This window comes from Bos grunniens, chromosome 3 (assembly GCF_055505025.1).
Source record: "Bos grunniens cultivar Pamir isolate PY7600 chromosome 3, Bosgru_T2T1.0, whole genome shotgun sequence".
Taxonomy (NCBI): Eukaryota; Metazoa; Chordata; class Mammalia; order Artiodactyla; family Bovidae; genus Bos; species Bos grunniens.
In genome coordinates, this window is record NC_141167.1 from 113,061,743 (window position 1) to 113,082,903 (window position 21,161).

Consider the following 21,161-nt stretch of genomic DNA (forward strand, 5'->3'; position numbering starts at 1 on the left):
TTTATTTAATTGGAGGCTAATTACTTTACAATATTGTAGTGGTTTTTGCCAAACATCGACATGAATTAGCCACAGGCCCACATGTGTTCCCCATCCAGAACCCCCCTCCCACCTCTATCCCCATCCCATCCCTCTGGGTCATCCCAGTGCACCAGCCCTGAGCACCGTCTCATGCATTGAACCTGGACCAGTGGTCCACTTCACATATGATAATATACACGTTTCAACGCTACCCTCTCAAATCATCCCACCCTCACCTTCTCCCACAGAGTCCAAAAGACTGTTCTTTACATCTGTGTCTCTTTTGCTGTCTCACATATAGGGTCATCATTACCATCTTTCTAAATTCCATATATACGCTTTAGTATACTGTATTGGTGTTTTTCTTTCTGACTTACTTCACTCTGTATAATAGGCTCCAGTTTCATCCACCTCATTTGAACTGATTCAAATGCACTCTTTTAATGGCTGAGTAATATTCCATTGTGTATATATACCACAGCTTTCTTATCCATTCTTCTGCCAATGGACATCTAGGTTGCTTCCATGTCCTGGCTATTGTAAACAGTCCTGTGATGAACATTGGGGTACACGGGTCTCTTTCAATTCTGGTTTCCTTGGTGTGTGTGCCCAGCAGTGGGGTTGCTGGGTCGTATGGCAGTTCTATTTCCAGTTTTTTAAGGAATCTCCACATTGTTCTCCATAGTGGCTGTACTAGTTTGTATTCCCACCAACAGTGTAAGAGGGTTCCTTTTTCTCTGCATCCTCTCCAGCATTTATTGTTTTTTAGACTTTTGATAGCAGCCATTCTGACTGGCGTGAGATGGTACTTCATTGTGGTTTAGATTTGCAATTCTCTGATAATGAGTGTTGTTGAGCATCTTTTCATGTATTTGTTAGCCTTTTGTATGTCTTCTTTGGAGAAATGTCTGTTTAGTTCTTTGGCCCATTTCTGTATGTCTTCTTTGAAGAAATGTCTGTTTAGTTCTTTGGCCCATTTTTTGACTGGATCATTTTTTTTCTTGAATTGAGCTGCAGGAGCTGCTTGTACATTTTGAGATTAATTCTTTGTCAGTTACTTTGTTTGCTATCATTTTATCCCATTCTGAAGGCTGTCTTTAAATCTTGCTTATAGTTTCCTTCGTTGTGCAAAAGCTTTTAAGTTTAATTAGGTCCCATTTGTTTATTTTTGCTTTTATTTCCATTCTGGGAGGTGGGTCATAGAAGATCCTGCTGTGATTTATGTCAGAGAATGTTTTGCCTATGTTTTCCTCTAGGAGTTTTATAGTTTCTGGTCTTACATTTAGATCTTTAATCCATTTTTACTTTATTTTTGTGTATGGTATTAGAAAGTGTTCTAGTTTCATTCTTTTACAAGCAGTTGACCAGTTTTCCCAGCACCACTTGTTAAAGAGTTTGTCTTTTCCTCATTGTATATTCTTGCCTCCTTTGTCAAAGATAAGGTGTCCATAGGTGCGTGCATTTATCTCTGGGCTTTCTATTTTGTTCCATTGTCTATAATTCTGTCTTTGTGCCAGAACCATACTGTCTTGATGACTGTGGCTTTGTAGTAGAGCCTGAAGTCAGGCAGGTTGATTCCTCCAGTTCCATTCTTCTTTCTCAAGATTGCTTTGGCTATTCAAGGTTTTTTGTATTTCCATACAAATTGTGAAATTATTTGCTCTAGTTTTCTGAAAAATACCATTGGTAGCTTGATAGGGATTTCATTAAATCTATAGATTGCTTTGGGTAGTATACTCATTTTCACTATATTTATTCTTCTGGTCCATGAACATGGTATATTTCTCCATCTATTTGTGTCCTCTTTGATTTCTTTCATCAGTGTTTTATAGTTTTCTATATATATATATGTCTTTTGTTTCTTTAGGTAGATATATTCCTAAGTGTTTTATTCTTTTCATTGCGATGGTGAATGGAATTGTTTCCTTAATTTCTCTTTCTATTTTCTCATTGTTAGTGTATAGGAAGGCAAGGGATTTCTGTGTGTTAATTTTATATCCTGCAACTTTTTTTTTTAAGGACATCAGTTATGTTGGACTAGGGACCATCCTAATGACTTGATTTTAAATTAATTATCTTTGTTTCCAAATACAGTTCTATATTCAATCACAGTCCAAGGTACTGGGGGTTAAGACTTCAACATATGCATTTGGAGGGGGCACAAAATTAAGCCTATGGCTTAATTTTTCTATCATATCATTTGACCTTTTTTACTGATTTGTAGGGAGCTCTGTGTATATTAAGGAAATTGAATTCTATGCAGTTAAGAGAAACAGAAAGAACCAACTTAATATATACTAATATACAACAATTTCCAAAATATATTATTAAAATTTTTTAAAGCTTCAGGACTATATGTATAATATGCTATCATACATGTATCTATAACTAGAATATCTCTGGAAAGATCAACAAGAAATTCATAGCATTAATTCCCTCCAGGAACAATAATTCGTAAGGAGAAAAATTAGGTGGCTAGGGGCAAGAGAGCTTGTTTCTTTGTGTGTGTGTATGTATACCTTTTGTATCTTTGCAATTTCAATTTTATATATTGCCTATTCCAAAAAAAAAAGAAAGTGAACTTACACACACACACACGCACACACACACACACTGTGAACAGAGGAGGTGGCACAAAAGGGAAGGAGAGGACCAGGAAAAAAGTTCGAAACCAAAATGGGTTCCAAATTTAGACCAAAAGCAAGGGCAACTCAAATTATAGACGCAGAGCTTCCAATTCCCTAGAGTCTGAGGCTAGCTCAATTCATTCATTTATTAATATTTACCAGATTCATGAGTGCCTTTCATGGGTCAGGCAGGTGCTGGATGTTCAGGTATGGATTCTGGCTCTGTCTTTGAGGAATTCACAGACTGGTGGGGGAGAGAGAGTATTCAGACTATCATCATGTTGAGTCACAGTGATAACCCCTGTAGAGGGTACTAGGTAAGCACAGAGGAAAGGCACTCAACCTTTGTGGGAAACTAAGTAAAAAAGAAAGAAAAACTTCCCACAGGAACAGACAGTGCTGGCCTCTCCCTTCCTCCCTCTGCTGCTCTACCATCCCCATCTTTTCTCTTTAGCCCTTTCCTGCTGGGGAAGCAGTCAGAGTATTTTCATTGCCATTGTCCTTGCAGAACAGCTGCAGGAGCCCCAAGTCACCATACAGTCTGTGAACGTGTCTGAGAACGCCTCCTGTACCATCACCCTGGTATGCTCTGTGGAGGGGGCAGGGGGAGATATTCAGTACAAATGGACTTCGAGGGATCCTCATGCTTCTGAATCCTGGGGGCACCCTACTCTCACCATCTCCTGGTTGCCCTGTGATGCAGACCTACCATACACCTGCACAGCCAAGAACCCGGTCAGCCAGAGCAGCTCCCACCCTGTCCATGTCTCGCAGTTCTGTACAGGTAACTGGCTCCACTAAGGCCCAGAAATAGTCTAAGCAGCTATAGAGTCTAAACCCCAGGATTCTGGCAGGACACAGATGAAGTAGCAAGGTAAGAGAACAGATTTGCAGATTCCTTTTTCTCTACCCTCAAGAGGCTAAGAGAGACTGACAGGGGACTTAGGCACTCCCAGGGCACTGTGAAACCCTAAGAGTCTGCAGAGAGAGGGAAAGAAAGTATAGATGCAGAAATCTAGATTGCTCTTTGCTGGGGTAGGGGTGTCTCCTAGGTGTCCTCAAAAGGGCAGAGAGGCAGGAGAGGCCTGGGTATGCCCTGGGCAGAGCAAGGTGCTTACTTGTGCATGACAAGTGGCCATGTGAAAGCAGCAGGGATGCCTCATCAGAAAAGCGGGGGAAGGGATCCTGGGCAGGAGGGTCTCTGGGACTTAAGTCCCTTCAGGCAGGCTGAGGGTCAAAGGGTCAGGACCAGTGGCTGAATTTGCAATATCTCATCTCTGACTACAGATCTAGGAGCCTCCCGAGGAGGACCAATGGGGAAGACGGTTCTGGGGGTCCTGGGGGAGTCCATCACCCTGTCCCTGGCACTCCGGGACAGTCAGCACATAGACAATGTTGTCTGGATATTTAACACGTCTATTATCAGCAAAGAGTGGAGAGAAGAAGCAACAGCCAATCAGCTCATTGAGTTCAAGGATCCAGATCAGAACACAGTGTGGGTCTCGAGCCAAGACTACTCTCTAAAGATTGTCCAGCTGAAGATGGAGCACGCTGGCCTCTACCAAGCTTACTTGTGCTCAAATGCCAGAGTTGCCAGTGTGAAGCACATCAATCTGCGCATTTACCGTGAGTTTCTGAGTTGAACACCCATCATTAGATTCCTTTCCTGAAAGATTTCTCTCTTTGCTTCCTATCCCACCTCCCTCCTCCTACAAAATGCCTCAGACCACTAGGACGACTACTCAGTTCACACCAGTCAGTTCACGGGAGGACAATACAACCAGCAGATAGGCAAAATCTCCCTGCTCGGAGCCCTCTTCTTCTAAGCTATATGGTATATATAGCCTAGAAGAGAGTTCCAGTTAACCCTCAACCAAGCAACTTTCAGTACTTGCCCTGTCCTGCATTGATGGTGGGACCAGGAACTCTCCAACCTGTATTTTTATAGAACATTGCAATTTTGTATAAAGGCAAAGCTGGCTGGGATAAAATCATAGAAGACTGTGGAGAAAGTCTTCCTGTGAGCTCCAAGAGCTTGGAAGGGTACTCACCTTCCCTAAGTGTGAGGGACAGAACTCACAGTCTCCCTCCTCCACCTTGGGCTTCACTGGAGCTTGGCTGGACAGTTTGTGTAATTTGTATTTGCCAGCTCCTTCACCTGTACCATTCAGACATGGTCAACCTATTTCATGCGTGGGCATCTTGGTGTCTCAGTACTTGGGAAAGGAGTCACAATCCATGATGCTGTTAAAATACGTAAGTCAGCTAGTTCACATCTATTGTTGCCTACTGTGACTCAAATATCAAAGAAGCAGGAAGAAAACCTAGTAAAAGGAATAAGAAACTGGGAACAAAGGGTGCCAGCCATATGTTGCTTTTAAAATTGCTAGTATTTATTAAGTACTTACTCTGTGACAGTGCTCTGCTCTCCTTTCTGTATTCCTTATCTTGTGTAAGTAAACAAATTCGATGATGGGACCTCAGAATGTAAGCCTTGGAGGGTCTCAGGGCAGGTGGAAGCATTGTGCTTATCTGCGCTGATTGGTTTGCTTGTTCTTTGCGGTATACCATATAGAATGATGCGGTATGTTTTTTCACCTTTCATTAACTCCTCTATTTCACATATCTGAGCATCAAGTGATAAGCTGAGATTTCATAGCAACCAAAGGAAAGGCCAGGTGAACCTTCCCAGCCCTAAGGCAGTGTCAACACATAACTTCATGAATATATTTTGAATGGTCTCTTCCCAGTAGGCAGGCCTGACTCCACATCTGGTCTGCCTTTCTCCTCACACAGAGAGGCTGAAGAAGCCAAATGTCATGAGGAGCCTCAGGCTCACAAAGGACGGCATCTGCAAGGTCAGCCTGACATGCTCAGTGGAGGACAGTGGACACAATGTGACATATGGATGGACCCCTCTGCCTAAAGGAGCTGTCATTTCCCAAGGGGGCGCTCACCTCAGCATGTCCTGGAGAAGTGGAGAAAAACACCCCAACTTCACCTGCACAGCCAGCAACCCTGTCAGCAACAGCTCCCAGCAGTTTCTTTCTAGGGACCTCTGTCCAGGTTGCTCCCCATCTTTGTTCAGCCAAACCTCAGAGGGGTCCTTGGACCCAAGAGTTTTCCTTCCGAGTGGTTCTTTATGAAGTGCAGCAAGCAGAGTGAGAGTCTTTAAAGCAGCACATGCCAATAGAAATATAACAAAAGTCACATAGTGAGTGAAGTGAAGTCACTCAGTCATGTCTGACTCCTAGCAACCCCATGGACTGCAGCCCACCAGGCTCCTCCATCCATGGGATTTTCCAGGCAAGAGTACTGGAATGGGGTGCCATTGCCTTCTCTATATAAAAGTCACATAGGTAATTTAAATTTTTAAGTCATATGGAAAAGGCAAAAGCAAAGGTAAAATTAATTTTAATCACATATATTATTTTACCCAACATATCCAAAATATCATCCTTCAACATGTAATCAATACAAAGAATTATTCATAACATAATTTGCATTTCAGTTTGTATGAAGCCTTTGAAATCCAGGATGTACTTTACCCTTATGGCACATCTCAATGAAGATGCTAAATTCTCATAGGAAGTACTTGATCTGGATTCAGATTTCATAAAATTTGCCATTGAAAAAATATATTTATATCCAACTTGTTCCAAATATACTTAACAGTTTTTCAATTAGGAATTGAGTAACTGTTTTTAAATTTAAATTTTAATTAATTTAAATTAAATAGTTTAATTCCTCAGTCATACTAACCAAGATCACACAGCAAAAGCAGAATTGAGATTCAACATTCTGTGCTCTGCTCTTCGCTAAGGAGAAGCAGAAGGGGGAAAAAAGGAAATTTACCCAGGGTGTGAAAATGCTGAGTCAGGCTGTGACTGGCAAATGGGGTTAGAGCTCTGATCAATAGTAATCTGGACTCACTACCTAGAACTCTTCTTATGCTGTTTTTAGAGAAGGGCAGTGGTGTGATGGATAAGGGTGTTTTAGAGTCTGGCAGCCCACATTCAAGTCCCAGCTCAGGTTCTCTGTGATGCTGGGCAAGATAAACCTCTCCATCAAGGGTGGCGCCTGCCTTACTGCTATAATTTCTTGCTTAGAGGATGACTGCTCAATACACAGTTGTAGAATGAATGAATGAAAAGGAATATTTTCTGCAATAGTGTGGGATTTTAAGAGACAGGTAGGATGGCCATTCTGTTCTGTCCACAGTTTGCCCTAATTCTCTTGTTATTACTTATACTAATATCCCCCAATTCCTCTTCACAGGACCTGAGAGAAGCACAGAGTTTTGGATCGGGCTCTCCCTGGTGGTTCTTTTCATCCTTCTGAGCCTTGCGATCTCTGGCTGGTGCTTTTGGAAGCAACAAAGACGATGTGAGTTTCTGAGATCAGTGACATCTGCCAGCACTAGGCCATTTCCTTGGGACCTTTGGAGACATCCTTGTCCTCTTATAATCCCCTTCTCTCTCAAGACCTTATTTCTTCTCAGAGTGATCAGGGAGGGGTGTCAGTGGGGGCTCTTTAGTTGCAAATAATTGAAACCCAACTCAAACTAGCTTAGACAAAAAAGGGTGAGGAGAAGCACAAGGGGAGTGAGTTGTTATATGAGGGCTTATATGGTCAATCTTTGGGGAAGGAAGGGAAGAGCTGGCCTAGAGACAAACATCACCAGAGACTCAAAAGTCACTAGAGCGCTCCATCTTTCATCCCTATTTTTCCCTTTGAGCCAGCTTAGCTCTCTTTCTTCAGCCAACTGAAGGGCATGGTGGGTAAAATGTACCAAAACAGAGCAGCTAGTAGCTCCAGACTCACATGTACTAGTAGTTCAGACACCAGGACGGGGAGAAAGATGTTTCCCCACCAACTCAAATTTGAAGAACCTTAGAAACCTGATTGGCTCCACTGAAGTCATGTGACAATTGCTTGGACTAATCACTGTGGGCAATAAGATGAACTTTTGTGATTGGCAGCTCTTTCTGGAATATTGAAGGGAGATGGAGTAGTTTCCAGGAAGAATAGATTGGTTAGAACACAGGGTCCCTGGAAGAATTACTGTGAGTCAGCAAACCAAACTGATAAGTGGCTACCACAGAGGGATTATAGCTCTCCCTTCCAGAGAGATGGCAGGAGGCTGCAGAGCAGTCTCCTCAGCTGAAAATGACCCTAGACTCTGGCCATCCCTTCCTGTGGGCTTGTACTCACATCAGGGTTCACCTTCCTCCCAAAAGCCTTTTCCCTGTCTACATCTTCAGAAATCTCTCTCCCTCTCCTCTGACTCTCACAAAATCAGAGACTCTCTCCTCTCACAGCCCTGTTGACACTCCTTCTCTAACTTGGTTTCCCAGGGTCAGCCCCAGCTTTCAGTTCCAGTCAAGCTGAGACCTCAGTTGACACACCAGGTAATATGTCACCAATGACACAGACTGGGGCCTCAGGCCACATGGAAGCTCCAGAGCATGGCTACTTAGAATGTGATCTGCATGTGTGACCAGCAACATGAGTATCCCCAGGAGCTCGTTAGAAATGCAAATCTTGGGCATCACCCCATAACACTGAACATGAATCTGTATTTTAACAAGATCTGTAGGTGAATCACAAAACTGTTAAAGTTTGAGAAGCAACGTGCTAAAGGAAGGTGATTTGGGGAACAAAAGACACAAGGAGGCTGGACTCCTGAAAGATGGTAAACAGAGCTAAGGAAAGTTGTCTGTCCTCTGGCATCTCTAGGATTCCTCAGGCATTGACTGTCATTACTGCAGTGTGCCCCATGATGAGGATGAAGTTATTGGCTCCACTCCAAGAATGGAGAAACAAAGACCAGATGCAATAGTAAATCTGTGACAGAAGCAAAATTAACACTTCATTGAAATTAAAATTCATAAGACTTTCTAGTTACCTATTACCCAAGAGTATTACTGAGGCAGTGGTTTTTTGGTTTTTGAAAAAGCTAAGGAATGCTTTCTTCAAACACAATATTAGGCAACATCCCAAAAGTACAATGCATGTAAAAGTGGAGCTGTTCTGCTAAGCTTTGGGATGGAGAGCTGAGATGCCTGTACCCTACTCTCCCACCCTGGAATCTCAGTGTTCTAAATTGCCACCTTGAACTCTGGAGTTCTGGAGTTCTAAGGAATCCCCAAACCCTGGCCACTCAGTCAAACCCTTCTTTTAAAAAAAATCTTGGTCTCCGCTAGCCTGAAGTCTCCTTCCTTGGCATCCTGGGCACAAGAGGAAGAGTGAAAAAGTACTAGGGACACCACTGTCATCCGTGGCCCTCCTGCCTCCCCCAGCACCTCTCCTCAGTGCCCAAGTCCTGTTTCTTTCATTCCTCCATTATCACTTCAGCTGCCTTTTCTCTAAAGACTCTGCCACTGCCTGAGTTCATGCTGTCACCAATTTTTTGTTTTATTGAATAGGTTCTTTTTTTTTTTAATTGAAAAGTCAAATATTCACATGGTATAAATTAAAAATAATCCCCTCCTCCACAGAGTCCAAAAGATTGTTCTAAACATCAGTGTCTCTTTTGCTGTCTCCATATATGAAACGAGTCACCAGTCTAGGTTCGATGCACGATACTGGATGCTTGGGGCTAGTGCACTGGGACGGCCCAGAGGGATGGTACAGGGAGGGAGGAGGGTTCAGGATGGGGAACACGTGTATACCTGTGGCAGATTCATGTTGCTTTAAGGCAAAACCAATACAATATTGTAAAGTTAAAAAATAAAATTAAAAAATATATATATAAATAATCCCCTCCTTCTAAATCCCAATGCCCGGGTATTTCCCTGAAAAGACCCCTTTGGTAAGATATATGTATGTTTACATCCTTTGAGAGCATTTTCATGCATTTACAAGCTGTATATTTTTCCTTTGATCGCATATGCAAGAGTAATCTATCACATTTTTCTGAGTCTGCTTTTTTAACTTAATTGTAAATTAAGACTGACTCTCATTTATTCCATTCTACAGATACACCTTAACAAGTCTTTATTAACAGACATTCCCATTCCTTGTAACTTCTTCTCTAAAATATTATGATAGTTTCCTAACTAGCCATTCCCTCTTCAGATTTTCTCCTTTTTAGCCCTTCTGATCTCACTTTGCAAAGCCCAGTTATAACTGTTCTATAACCATCAATGCCTCCTTGTGGTCTTTGTCTGTTATTCAAAAGACAAGGTAACCTAGTGGTCATGTGTGTAAATTCTTTAATATTTATTTATGTATTTATTTTTGGCTGCATTAGGTCTTAGTTGCAGATGCTGGATCTTCGTTATGACACACAGGCTTCTCTCTAGCTGTGGCGCAGGCTCCAGAGCATGTGGGCTCTGCAGTTTGTGGTATGCAGGCTCTCTAGTTGTGGAGCATAGGTTCAGGAGTTGTGGTGCACAGGCTTAGTTGCCCTGTGACCTGTGGGATCTTAGTTTCCCAACCAGGGATCCAACCTGCATCCCCCAGTTGGAAGACAGATTCTTAACCACTGGACCACCAGGGAATTCCCAGGTGTATAAGATCTGAGGTTAGATAATGCTGTGTTTCAATCTTAGCTCTCCTCCTTTTTAGTGATCTTGGGCATTTCAGTCTCTAAACCTTAGTTTCCTTACTTTGCAAAATGAGGGCACCAACCTCTCAGCATTGCTGTGAGGACTGCAAGGGACAACAGGGAGTCCACAGTATGCACTCACTAGGAGATAACTCTGTGTGTCGGGGTAGGGAGGCTCAGACATGTCTGAATCTTTGAGACACCATGGACACAGAAGCCGGGGCTTCCTCTGTCCATGGGATTCTCCAGGCAAGAATACTGGAGTGGCTTGCCATTTCCTTCTCCAGGGGATCTTCCTGACCCAGGGATCGAACCTGCATGTCTTGTGTCTCCTGCACTGGCAGACACGTTCTTTACCACTAGCACTACCTGGCTTCCCAGGTAGATAAGTACTATTATCACTCAATATTGGGCCAGGTCACCTTTAGTCTACTTTTTTCCTATGTAAAACTCATAGGGGGCAGTATTGAGTAGCAGGTAAGAACATCAGGGACCAGACTACCTGCATTCAAATCCTGGCCCTCCCACTTAAACTTGGGCAAATTGTCAACCTTAATGTGCTCCGTTTCTTAACCTGTGAAACATAAATAAGGATAGTTATTATCTATGCTTAATGGGGTTTTATGCAGGTTGAATGAATTTGTTCATGAAAAGCATTGTTTTTAGAACACTGCCTGACACACAGTTGGCACCTAAAAAGTGTAAGCCATTATTATTCTACATGTAGATCAAATGGATCGATTGATATGCCCTAAAGGCAGTAGAGGTCCACCCAGTTGTTTAAAGCAGCCACCCATTCTGATTGTCCTATGCCCAAACCAGGTGGTTGCTAAATATTTTAAATATCATCCTTTCCCAAAAGAGAGGGTGCCTCAAGTTTCATATCTGCCTTTAATTATGCTGTTCTTTCCACCAAGAATCCACTTTCACTCATCGAAGTCCCAGTGTGAAGGCCCACCTTAATTCCGTCCTTTCATAAGCTCTTCTCTGCTCCTGAACTGGAGACTATGTCCACTCACACACTTTTCTCCTAGTTTTCCTATGACACTGTCAGAGCTGGCCTGACATAATTTGATTTATGTATGTATCTGACTCCCAGCTAGACAGTGTACTCCTTCAACACCAGGTCTAATTCACCTTTATGTTTGCCCAGAATACCTAGTTAACTTTATTCAACACGGCCAGTTTTGCTCACTGAGAGATGCTAAGTCCATCACATGTCACACTCGATGAATGCTTATCAAATGAATAAGTGAGTGCTTGAAAGAAAGGTGGAAGGGGGAGGGGAATGGAGCCCCATGAGGGAAGACAGGAAAACATCTTCCTTCTCCTCCAGTTCTCTAGGCCTCATCTGGGGTAGGAGTCAGAGCAGCTTGAATCCTTACACAAAGCAAGAGAGAGGAGGGTACTGGTACATCCTTTACCAGCCCTGAACAATGTGTTCCAGAGCCCACTGCTGGCCACACACTATACTCCATGCTTTCCCAAGGGTATGAGAAGCTGGACACTTTCCCTAAGACTGCCAGGCACGCCTCCGACAGCAGCTCTGACAGCAATGGAACGACTGAGGAGGATGAGGAGAGGACAGGGATGCACCAGCCCGTCAATGGAAGAGACCAGGTGTGTGACTCAGTCACTCGGGAGGACGCCGGACTTGACTCGGACTCTGAGGGCCAACCAGAGTACGATCTCGTCACTCCAGATAACATGGCACCAGCACTTGCGGTTGAAGGGGAAACAGTATACACTGAAGTGTTCCTTGACTTGCAGGTGAGCTCTTTTCATCAGTACACCTTCCCTTGCCCTTCCCTTCGAGGACCATCCAATATCCTGGAAGGCTAATCCCTCCAAACTGGGGGACAGGCACAGTGATGTGTGGGTAGAGAATTGTGATTCTATCCATGTTTACCAACCTCAGGGGCCCTCAAAGCAAAGGAACCCATCCCTCAGCTCCCAATCTTCTGCCATAAATAAGGGAGGTGCTGGGAAAACAGAGGTGCTGTCTGCACTGCACTAAGGCAGTGCCACCCTCTGTGTGAAATCAGAACCTGGAGAGGTGTTCCTTCACCTCAAGGACTGAGGGCAAATCTCTGGAAAACTCTTTTTGGGTGATTATGGACAGTCTGGTGTTGATCTGTTACAGGGAAAGACTCCAGTTCCTCAGAAGAAAGAGAATTCAGCCACAGTCTATTGCTCTATACAGAAACCTCAGAAGGTGAGAACAATTTTCTCTGCATCCTGAGGTCCATAAAGTGAGAGCCAGACCATTTTAACCGAAAGCAGAGGAACTTAAGCTCCACCCACTGTGCACTCCCTGACACACTCCTTGGTCCATAGAGATATTGAAACAATTATTCCTGATTTACATCTGTGCAGCCAAAAGCTGAACATTTCTAATTAATTTAATAATATATCGCTTGGTCTTAACGCTGACGAGAAAGAGAGTCTGTAAACACAAACACTACATTGTCCATATATGTTTCTAAATCTCTCTCTCATCCACCAAAATGGAAACTTTCCAAAACAATTGGAATATAACCAACAGTATAATGTCAAGATTTTTTGGAAAATGTGCTATTAATTACAGCACATTGGTCTCATTATAGTGTTAAAAGATCCCTTAAGCATAGAAATGGAGAAGGAAACGGCAACCCACTCCAGCATTCTTGTCTGGAGAATCCCATGGACAGAGGAGCCTGGTGGGCTACTGTCCTTGGGGTCGCACAGAGTCAGACACGACTGAGTGACTGAGCACTAACCATAGAAATTCCCGTTAATAATAAGTTCATATAAACTTTTATAGTTTATAAAACATTGACAAACATAGTCTCATCTGATCCTTATAATACCTCTGTAAGTGTGCTATCACGCAAATTTTATAGCCAGAGAAGCTGAAATTGAAGATACTAAGTTTGCCTAAGTACACAGAGCTAGTGGTTAGGAAACCAGAGTTTTTAATTAACCCTGAAAACTCTTAAACAATTAACTCTGATCTGAATCTGGCTGTCTGCTCCACTTTCATTTTCCTGAAAATATTGGGCCCATTCATACTTTAGCTTTCAAGTCTCCCCCAGAATTCCCTCCCTGTAAAATGTTCAAATAAGATTTTTTTTTAGCTCTCAAAGTTTTTCAGTTATGCTCCTTCTCTATAGTTGATGAATCAAACAGTAGATATTTATTGAATACCTTTTGTTTGCCCAGAACTGGGCTGAGTGCTCTGGGGATTCAGATATGTTTAAGGCACTAACCTTGACTTTTAAGACTTGTTATATTATCTATCTTTGATCTAGGAGAGTTGGAGTGATTTAGTAACTTGGATGGGGAGAGAAAATACTCTTCATGACTACATATTATGTACGCAGTTTCCAAGGGTTTTTCATACATTGGAAATGGTAGATAGGAACGACTTCAGAGGTAGACAGGAAAGGCTTCATGGAAAAAATAGTTTGGACTAGACCTTAAAAGACTGATAGAATCTGCTTGGTAAACACTTGTGCAACTATATAGTTTGATTCAACCATCTCCTGCCTCATGTCCTGATTTCTAGAGCATGGCCTAATGCTTAACCAGCTAAGAACTTTATCTTTGGCCTTGAAGCCTAATCTGTATTATTCACTACATTCCCAAAGCTGCTTGGGACTGGCCCTTCGTGTTTCGGTCAATTCTAGTCAATCTCAAAGCCATGGACATCAGTCCCTGCTCTGAGTTTCAGACAGGTCATGAGACCTCCTTTGTCTGATCAGTCCTGAATGACTCCTACACCACTCTAGGAACTTAAGATCCCTAAAACCACCCTCACCCACAATATAAGTGAAAAATCAATGCATTTCCTGAGCCAACCTCCAGATAGAACTTATTCTTTACCTTCAGAATTTTAAGGAATCCTAGTTCTGGGTTTCCTAAAGCCACTATTTCCCACTTGATCAGGAAATCCTCAAGTCTTCCTTAATTATTATTTTCTGACACTTGTATCTGCATGATATCTCAAAGAAGGTTGTGCTATTCCCAAGCTATTGCTGGTAGCTAACCTCCTCTCTCGGCTTCTCAGGTGGCTCAGTGATAAAGAATTCACCTACAATGCAGGAGACTCAGGTATGATCCCTTGATTGGGAAGATTCCCTGGAGGAGGAAATGGCAACCCACTCCAATATTCTTGCCTGGAAAATCCCATGAACAAAGGAGCCAGGCGGGCTACAGCCCATGGGGTGGCAAAAGAATGGACATGACTTAGCGACTAAAGAACAACAGATCTTCCTTCTGCATCAGCTTATGTCTCATCTGCTCTTTTGAGCCTTTCCTGAACACTCATACAGGGGATTCCCAGAACCCTTGGAACATGAAGGTCTGATGGTTTGGACTATTACTATGGAACTCAACCTCTAAAACTTGAATCATCTTTATATAAATGTTTCTCTCGCTAGGGTGAAGACTGGGATCCCAAACTATAGCTTCTTGAGAGCAAGGCCTTTTATTTATTTATGAACCCCTTCAACTTGTTGCACAAAACTGTCCTAACTCTCCCTTCCAGAGAGCGTGGCACATGGCGCTTACCATTAGGAGACTTTCCATAAATGCTTATCATCAGCTTGAATGATTGCTCCATCCCTAGGCCAATCCATATGACCTTACTTCACAGGATGGACCAATCACAGCCTGGCCTCACCTTCCTCTCTCCTGCCAGCACAAGGCTGAGAAAACTGGTACCTTCTAGGCTTTATTAACCATATCCTTGTGTGTCTTTTGGCTCACAGGTTGTGCCACCATCGCAACAGAATGACCTTAAGTCTCCTGAAATACCTACCTATGAAAATGTCCCCTGAAAAGAAAAGCAGCTACCTCCCTCAGTGAGGTTGGAGAGGCTGCTAGACCTAATAAGGCCCAGGCCCCTGAAGACAGAAGAACTTCAGAATTTCCTTCATTGTCTCAGATATGCCTGGATTTGGGCCTCCTCTTTTTCTCACACCTCGTGACTTCCCAAATCCATTAACAGATCAGACAGCCTCTGGGCTCCGTTTGTCTCCTTCTGTGCTCATACTGTACAACCTCTCAGCTCAGATGCATGCCTGAAGATTCTGCCAAGGCTTGTCATATCGTCGAAGGGGACCAGGATCTTCATGTGGTCCTATAAACAGCTGCTAAAATAAATCCAACAGATAGTCTCACTTATGAACACATAGATCTAGGTGAAATCATGACCACTGTAGTATTTTTCAAATGAAAGACTAGAAATAACCTAAGTGTGCATTTAGTAGGAATCTGATTAAATGCATGAAAGTGTACCCATGCAATGGCAAAGCCTGCCACTTTTTTAAAGAAGGAAAGTAGAGATTAATATGCGCTAATATAGAAGGAGACGTAATAAGATACGTCATTTGATGGACAGAACAAAGTCCTGGTGTATCATATGTCACCAGTTGAATAAAAAAGAAATAGATAGCTGTATGTTTACAAAAAGAAAAATTCTGAAAGGAAATACAAAAAAATTATCAGTGGCTGCCTCTGGGAGGAAGCTGGGCTGGTTTGGGGATTTTTTTACTGCATATATTTTGTACGGCTGGATTTTTTAAACCATTTGTGTGTATTACTCTTTTTAACAGTATTCTTAGGTTAATCCTTTGTGGCTCAGCTGGTAAAGAATCTGCCTGCAAAGCAGGAGACCTGGGTTCGATCCCTGGGTTGGGGAGATTGTATGGAGAGGGGAAAGGCTACCCACTCCAGTATTCTGGTCTGGAGAAGTCCATGGGGTCGCAAAGAGTCGGACAAGACTGAGAGACTTTCACTTTCACATTACTCTTTTTATATATTTTTAAGCATTTAAAGGTGATGGAATTCCAGTTGAGCTATTTCAAATCCTAAAAATGAGCTGTGAAAGTGCTGTACTCAATGCGTCAGCAAATTCAGAAAACTCAGCAGTGGCCACAAGGCTGGAAACAGTCAGTTTTCATTCCAATCCCAAAGAAAGACAATGCCAAAGAATGCTCAAACTACCGTACAATTGCACTCATCTCACATGCTAGTAAAGTAGTGCTCAAAATTCTCCAAGCCAGGCTTCAGCAAATGTGAACTATGAACTTCCAGATATTTAAGCTGGTTTTAGAAAAGGCAGAGGAACCAGAGATCAAATTGCCAACATCCATTGGATCATCAAAAAAGCAAGAGAGTTCCAGAAAAACATCTATTTCTGCTTTATTGACTATGCCAAAACCCTTGACTGTGTGGATCACAATAAACTGTGGAAAATTCTGAAAGAGATGGGAATACCAGACCACTTCACCTGCCTCTTGAGAAACCTGTATACAGGTCAGGAAGCAACAGTTAGAACTGGACATGGAACAACAGGCTGGTTCCAAATAGGAAAAGGAGTACGTCAAGTCTGTATATTGTCACTCTGCTTATTTAGCTTATATGCAGAGTACATCATGAGAAACGCTGGGCTGGAGGAAGCACAAGCTGGAATCAAGCTTGCCGGGAGAAATAGCAATAACTTCAGATATGCAGATGACACCACCCTTATGGCAGAAAGTGAAGAAGAACTAAAAAGCCTCTTGATGAAAGTGAAAGAGGAGAGTGAAAAAGTTGGCTTAAAGCTCAACATTCAGAAAACGAAGATCATGGCATCTGGTCCCATCTCTTCATGGCAAATAGATGCGGAAACAGTGGCTGACTTTATTTTTCTGGGCTCCAAAATCACTGCAGATGGTAACAGCAGCCATGAAATTAAAAGATGCTTACTCCTTGGAAGGAAAGTTATGACCAACCTAAACAGCATATTAAAAAGCAGAGACATTACTTTGCCAACAAAGATCCATCTAGTCAAGGCTATGGTTTTTCCAGTGGTCATGTATGGATGTGAGAGTTGGACCATAAAGAAAGCTGAGCACAGAAAAATTGATGCTTTTGAACTGTGGTGTTGGAGAAGACTCTTAAGAGTCCCTTGGACTGTGGGGAGATCCAACCAGTCCATCCTGGTTGGAGATCAATCATCACATGGACTGATGATCAGTCCAACATCAGTCCTGGGTGTTCATTGGAAGGACTGATGTTGAAGCTGAAACTCCAATACTTTGGCCACCTGATATGGAGAGCTGACTCATTGGAAAAGACCCTGAAGCTGGGAAAGATTGAGGGCAGGAGGAGAAGGGGACAACAGAGGATGAGATGGTTGGATGGCATCACTGACACAATGGACATGGGTTTGGGTGGACTCTGGGTGTTGGTGATGGACAGGGAGGCCTGGCATGTTGCAGTTCATGGGGTCGCAAAGAGTTGGACACGACTGAGCGACTGAACTGAACTGAAGCGCTTAAAATGCCCCTTCTGTATAAGATTCCTGTATTTACCCCAAAGGAATTTTCCTCCTTTTTTTCATGTCCAGATGTATACAAGCCATATCTCTCTTCTCCCCCAAATAGTCGCCTCCATCCCGTCTCCCTGCCTATAAGTTACACCGCTCTTGACTTACATTCATGATACTCTTGTGTGCACTTGTGTTACATGTGTTTTGCGGCCCATTTGTGTTTTTTAATACTGTGCTTCCACTGTCATCTGCCCCAGCACACAGTCTGTGGAATCAGAATGTCCTCTGTGGCCTGCCGTGGGTACTCCCGGGGAGCCAGGCAGTGCTTCATACACAGCAGGAGCTTAATTACTGCTTTGTTTATTGGCTGGCCATTGCATGGATAATTATTTATTTGTTTTTTTATTTGGCTGCATTGAGTCTTAGTTGTGGCATGTGGGATCTTTTGTTGTGGTGCATGGGCTTCATTTCCAGCGGCATGTGGGATCTTAGTTCCTGGACCGGGGTTGAATCTGGGTATTCTGCATTGCAAGATGGGTTCTTAACTACTGGACAGTCAGGGAAGTCCTGAATTCCAGTATTTTAAATGGAAATTTTGACTATACTTCACTTTTGCTTTCCACATGCATTTTGCAGCTTCACTCCCTGAGTATGAGTTGACCCCACTATAGAAGACCATGGCCATGTGGCCCCTTTCATAAAATAAAGAACAAAAATCTGGCAACTCAGAGGTCTGTAAAGCCTCTGATGACCATTGGTAAGTAAATGCTGGTGTCAAGTGCCTCAGACATCAAATATACTGAAAAGTGTCCTGGGTTCATTTTCAACTTGAATAATTCAATAAGTTTCCATTTGTTTCAATAAGTTGAAATAAGTCTCAATTTGAATAATTCAACCCCCTCAAACATGAAGCTTTCTTGCTTCCAACTCAAAACCCATGTCAGCCCAGCACCATACACAGAAAAGAACATAAATCCAACTCCACTAAGCACTGAGGAGTAGTAACTGATGTTTTCATTCTGTTTTTGTTAATGAGGGTACAGAAGAGGTGGAGGGTGCAGTTACAAATACATTCAGATTTCCTACCACTTCTGTGGCTATCGCTCATCTTTAAAGTTCTGTAGTCACTCCAAACTCCTTCCCTTTCTGCTCCAACTTTTCCCTCTTCCTCCTCAGGCACCCATCCTGCCCCCAGTCTTCTTTCTCCCACGCATCTCATGACGTTTGTAGATCAGTGATAACTAATGTAGATCAATGAAGCTTTTCTTGGTTTTTGTTTTTTGTTTTTGTTTTTTTTGCAACAACCCTGCTTCCACACTGGGCACAATAAGGGGGGAGAAGGGGGAAGGAGGATTTTCCTCTCCTTCAGGCACAGGCTGGGCTCCTCCATTGCTGGTTGTTGTTTAGTTGCTCAGTCGTGTCTTTTTTGCCCACCAGGCTCCTCTGTCCATGGGTTTCCCAGGCAAGAATATTGGAATGGGTTGCCATTTCCTTCTCCGATAATTATCTTTTTAAGACATTATCACAGAGTTCAACAAAGACATATAAGATGATAATGATAATCATTATTATACTCCAGAATAGAGCATCCCAGAAGTCCCTGGACCCATAGGATCTCATGTGCTCCTTAAATAAATCTGCCCAATTCAATATCTGTGCAACTCAGGACATGTAAAAGGCCAGCAGTAGGCAATGGTTAGTATCTCTGCTGTTCATCTGAATTGCTGTGACCCCTATAATTTGCTACTCCTTCTTCTCACAAAACTCCTGACTCAGCTGCTCAGCTGCCCACAGTTGCCTTGGATCCTCTTCCCATCCTTTTGCATATATCCTCCAATTTGTACCCCAACACTTTCTCCCAGATGTGGTCTATCAACTCGTCTCCAGGAAGAAGCTAGCTTGACCAATCACACACCCACAGGGGAGAAGGATCTGAGGGGCATGAGCAAGTGGCTATCCCCCAAAACTAAGTGGCCCCTGGGATCTGGGATTCCTAGAATCTGCTCTTCCAGTGTGAACAGGGCTAGGAGACAACTGACAGCTCCCCAGGAGTCCAGACTCCTCTCCAGCAGGAGTTAAACAGCATGTATTTATTGATGGCCCACAATTGATGGCCTCTCCTTTGGCTGGAAGAGGAAAAGTACAGAGTAGGGCAGAGACCCATTTACATTTTATTTCCTAAATTTCAGAGAAGAAATTTAAACTGCCTTTAAGTAATAGCACAGTTCTATATTAAATTCATACCTTAAACACAGACTGGGGCAATTGAAGAATCAGGCTCTGTGCAATGTTACCTGTTGGGGTCTCTGACCAGGCCCTCTTCCAGTTCCCCCTTTCCTGGGCTCAGCCAGACTTTCAGCCTGCTCCCCACAGTCTTGTGGAAGGGTCTGGCTTGAAGGCTCAGGGGAGCCCAGCAAGGTGCCTGGTTCCTAAGTGCTCAGCTGCCTGAGCCCTCCCTCCAGTGTTTGCCATGGGGCGCATCAGGACTCAGAGTTTAAATGATACTGTTTCTAATAGTGAGGAATGTGTAAAGAAGCCAAAATATATGTCTAATAAGGTGTTTTTGTAAATCAAACATCATTCTGTAGGCAAAGCTGTTTCCACTGCCCGATTATTAGGATGGCATGGACTCTGGGTGATTTTTCCACTCAGCGGTGGGCTTGATCTGCATCATCTACTCTTGCTCCTGCCCACACCCCTTTGTGACCAGATGGCTAGAGGTAAAGTTTAATATGTAGTGGGGAAGTTTTTCCTCTGTATTTATATAGCCCAGGCCTGGCCTCCTTGGAGAACTTGCCAGTATACCTTCACAGAGAGACCTCTTTTTTCTCCTCTGAGCCCCCACTATCTTTCCTTCCTCTTTGGAAGATGGATCTGGACAAAGAAAGGGTCTAGAAATGTGGTCATCATTGATCAGGGAGGAGTGAAGATGAGTCACCAGGGGAAAACCAGGCAAACAGAATCTTAATGTGATAGTAATAGCATCACATATTTACACAGCACTTGAAGATGACCAGCACTTGGACATGCTGTGTCGTCTTTTGGAAACTACCCAACATCTCTCTGTTCTTGTCTTGTCTGTAAGTTGAGATGTTATTTAACAGCCTTGTTCTTAAAGCAGCTGTTAGAAATCACTTTCAAATAAATAAATTTATATTTTACAAAAATAAAAGTAATGTTAAAAAAAAAAGAAATCATTTTCAAAACAAATATAGACCATGCACAAACTCATATCATCTCCAGACGAGGAACCACTCTGCAGAGAATCATGAAGCATCATCCATTGTGCTGATTCCCAAAGCAGAAGTTGGGCTGTAAGAGTGGTGAGAACAGCCATGGCAACTAGGAATATACGCAGAAGTTCTCCAGCTCCCTGCGACTCAGTCGAGCAGGGTTCTCAGCTTTGGAAGGTCTTTTTCCAACCTGCAGAAGAAAAGAAGAACTTCAGACTGTCCCACTAAGAGATCCTTATAACAGCCCTGTGGGCTATAAATTATTATCTGCATTCCTCATTCATAACAAAAGGAAGCTCAGCTAGGTAAGGGAAATAACTCAAGGTCAACAACTAGTAAGAAGTAAGAGGCTTGAATCCAGTTCTGGCTCCGTTTCTAGTGCTTTTTAAGGACACCATGCTTCTTCACGACCCACTTTGCCTTGGCCCACA

General features: G+C 43.0%; 2 protein-coding genes across 26 annotated transcripts in view; one reads left to right on the forward strand and one right to left on the reverse strand.

Annotated features, from left to right (window-relative positions):
* Positions 1 to 17,672, forward strand: part of LOC147376872 (T-lymphocyte surface antigen Ly-9-like) — a 30,216-nt gene extending 12,544 nt beyond the window's left edge. For 3 of the 23 annotated variants that reach the window (XM_086393632.1, XM_086393614.1, XM_086393623.1), the window contains 8 exons: positions 3,157 to 3,432; positions 3,936 to 4,274; positions 5,445 to 5,714; positions 6,927 to 7,034; positions 8,006 to 8,059; positions 11,648 to 11,970; positions 12,344 to 12,415; positions 14,952 to 17,672. In XM_086393632.1, the coding sequence (XP_086249758.1) occupies positions 3,962 to 4,274; positions 5,445 to 5,714; positions 6,927 to 7,034; positions 8,006 to 8,059; positions 11,648 to 11,970; positions 12,344 to 12,415; positions 14,952 to 15,020 (1,209 nt within the window). In that variant the 5' untranslated portion in view covers positions 3,157 to 3,432; positions 3,936 to 3,961 and the 3' untranslated portion in view covers positions 15,021 to 17,672. Of the gene's footprint in view, positions 1 to 3,156; positions 3,523 to 3,935; positions 4,275 to 5,444; positions 5,715 to 6,926; positions 7,035 to 8,005; positions 8,060 to 11,647; positions 11,971 to 12,343; positions 12,416 to 14,248; positions 14,293 to 14,951 lie in introns of all 23 variants that reach the window. The other 20 variants (XM_086393634.1, XM_086393615.1, XM_086393624.1 and 17 more) reach the window with 13 other exon arrangements.
* Positions 17,673 to 20,632: 2,960 nt separating this feature from the next.
* The window catches only part of CD244 (CD244 molecule), a 37,139-nt gene continuing 36,610 nt past the window's right edge, over positions 20,633 to 21,161 (reverse strand). For all 3 annotated transcript variants that reach the window (XR_015161263.1, XM_086393640.1, XM_086393642.1), the window contains one exon: positions 20,633 to 20,920. Coding sequence is in view for 2 of the 3 variants with exons in the window: in XM_086393640.1 (XP_086249766.1) it covers positions 20,840 to 20,920 (81 nt within the window). In the remaining variant the exon portion in view is untranslated. The remainder of the gene's footprint in view (positions 20,921 to 21,161) is intronic.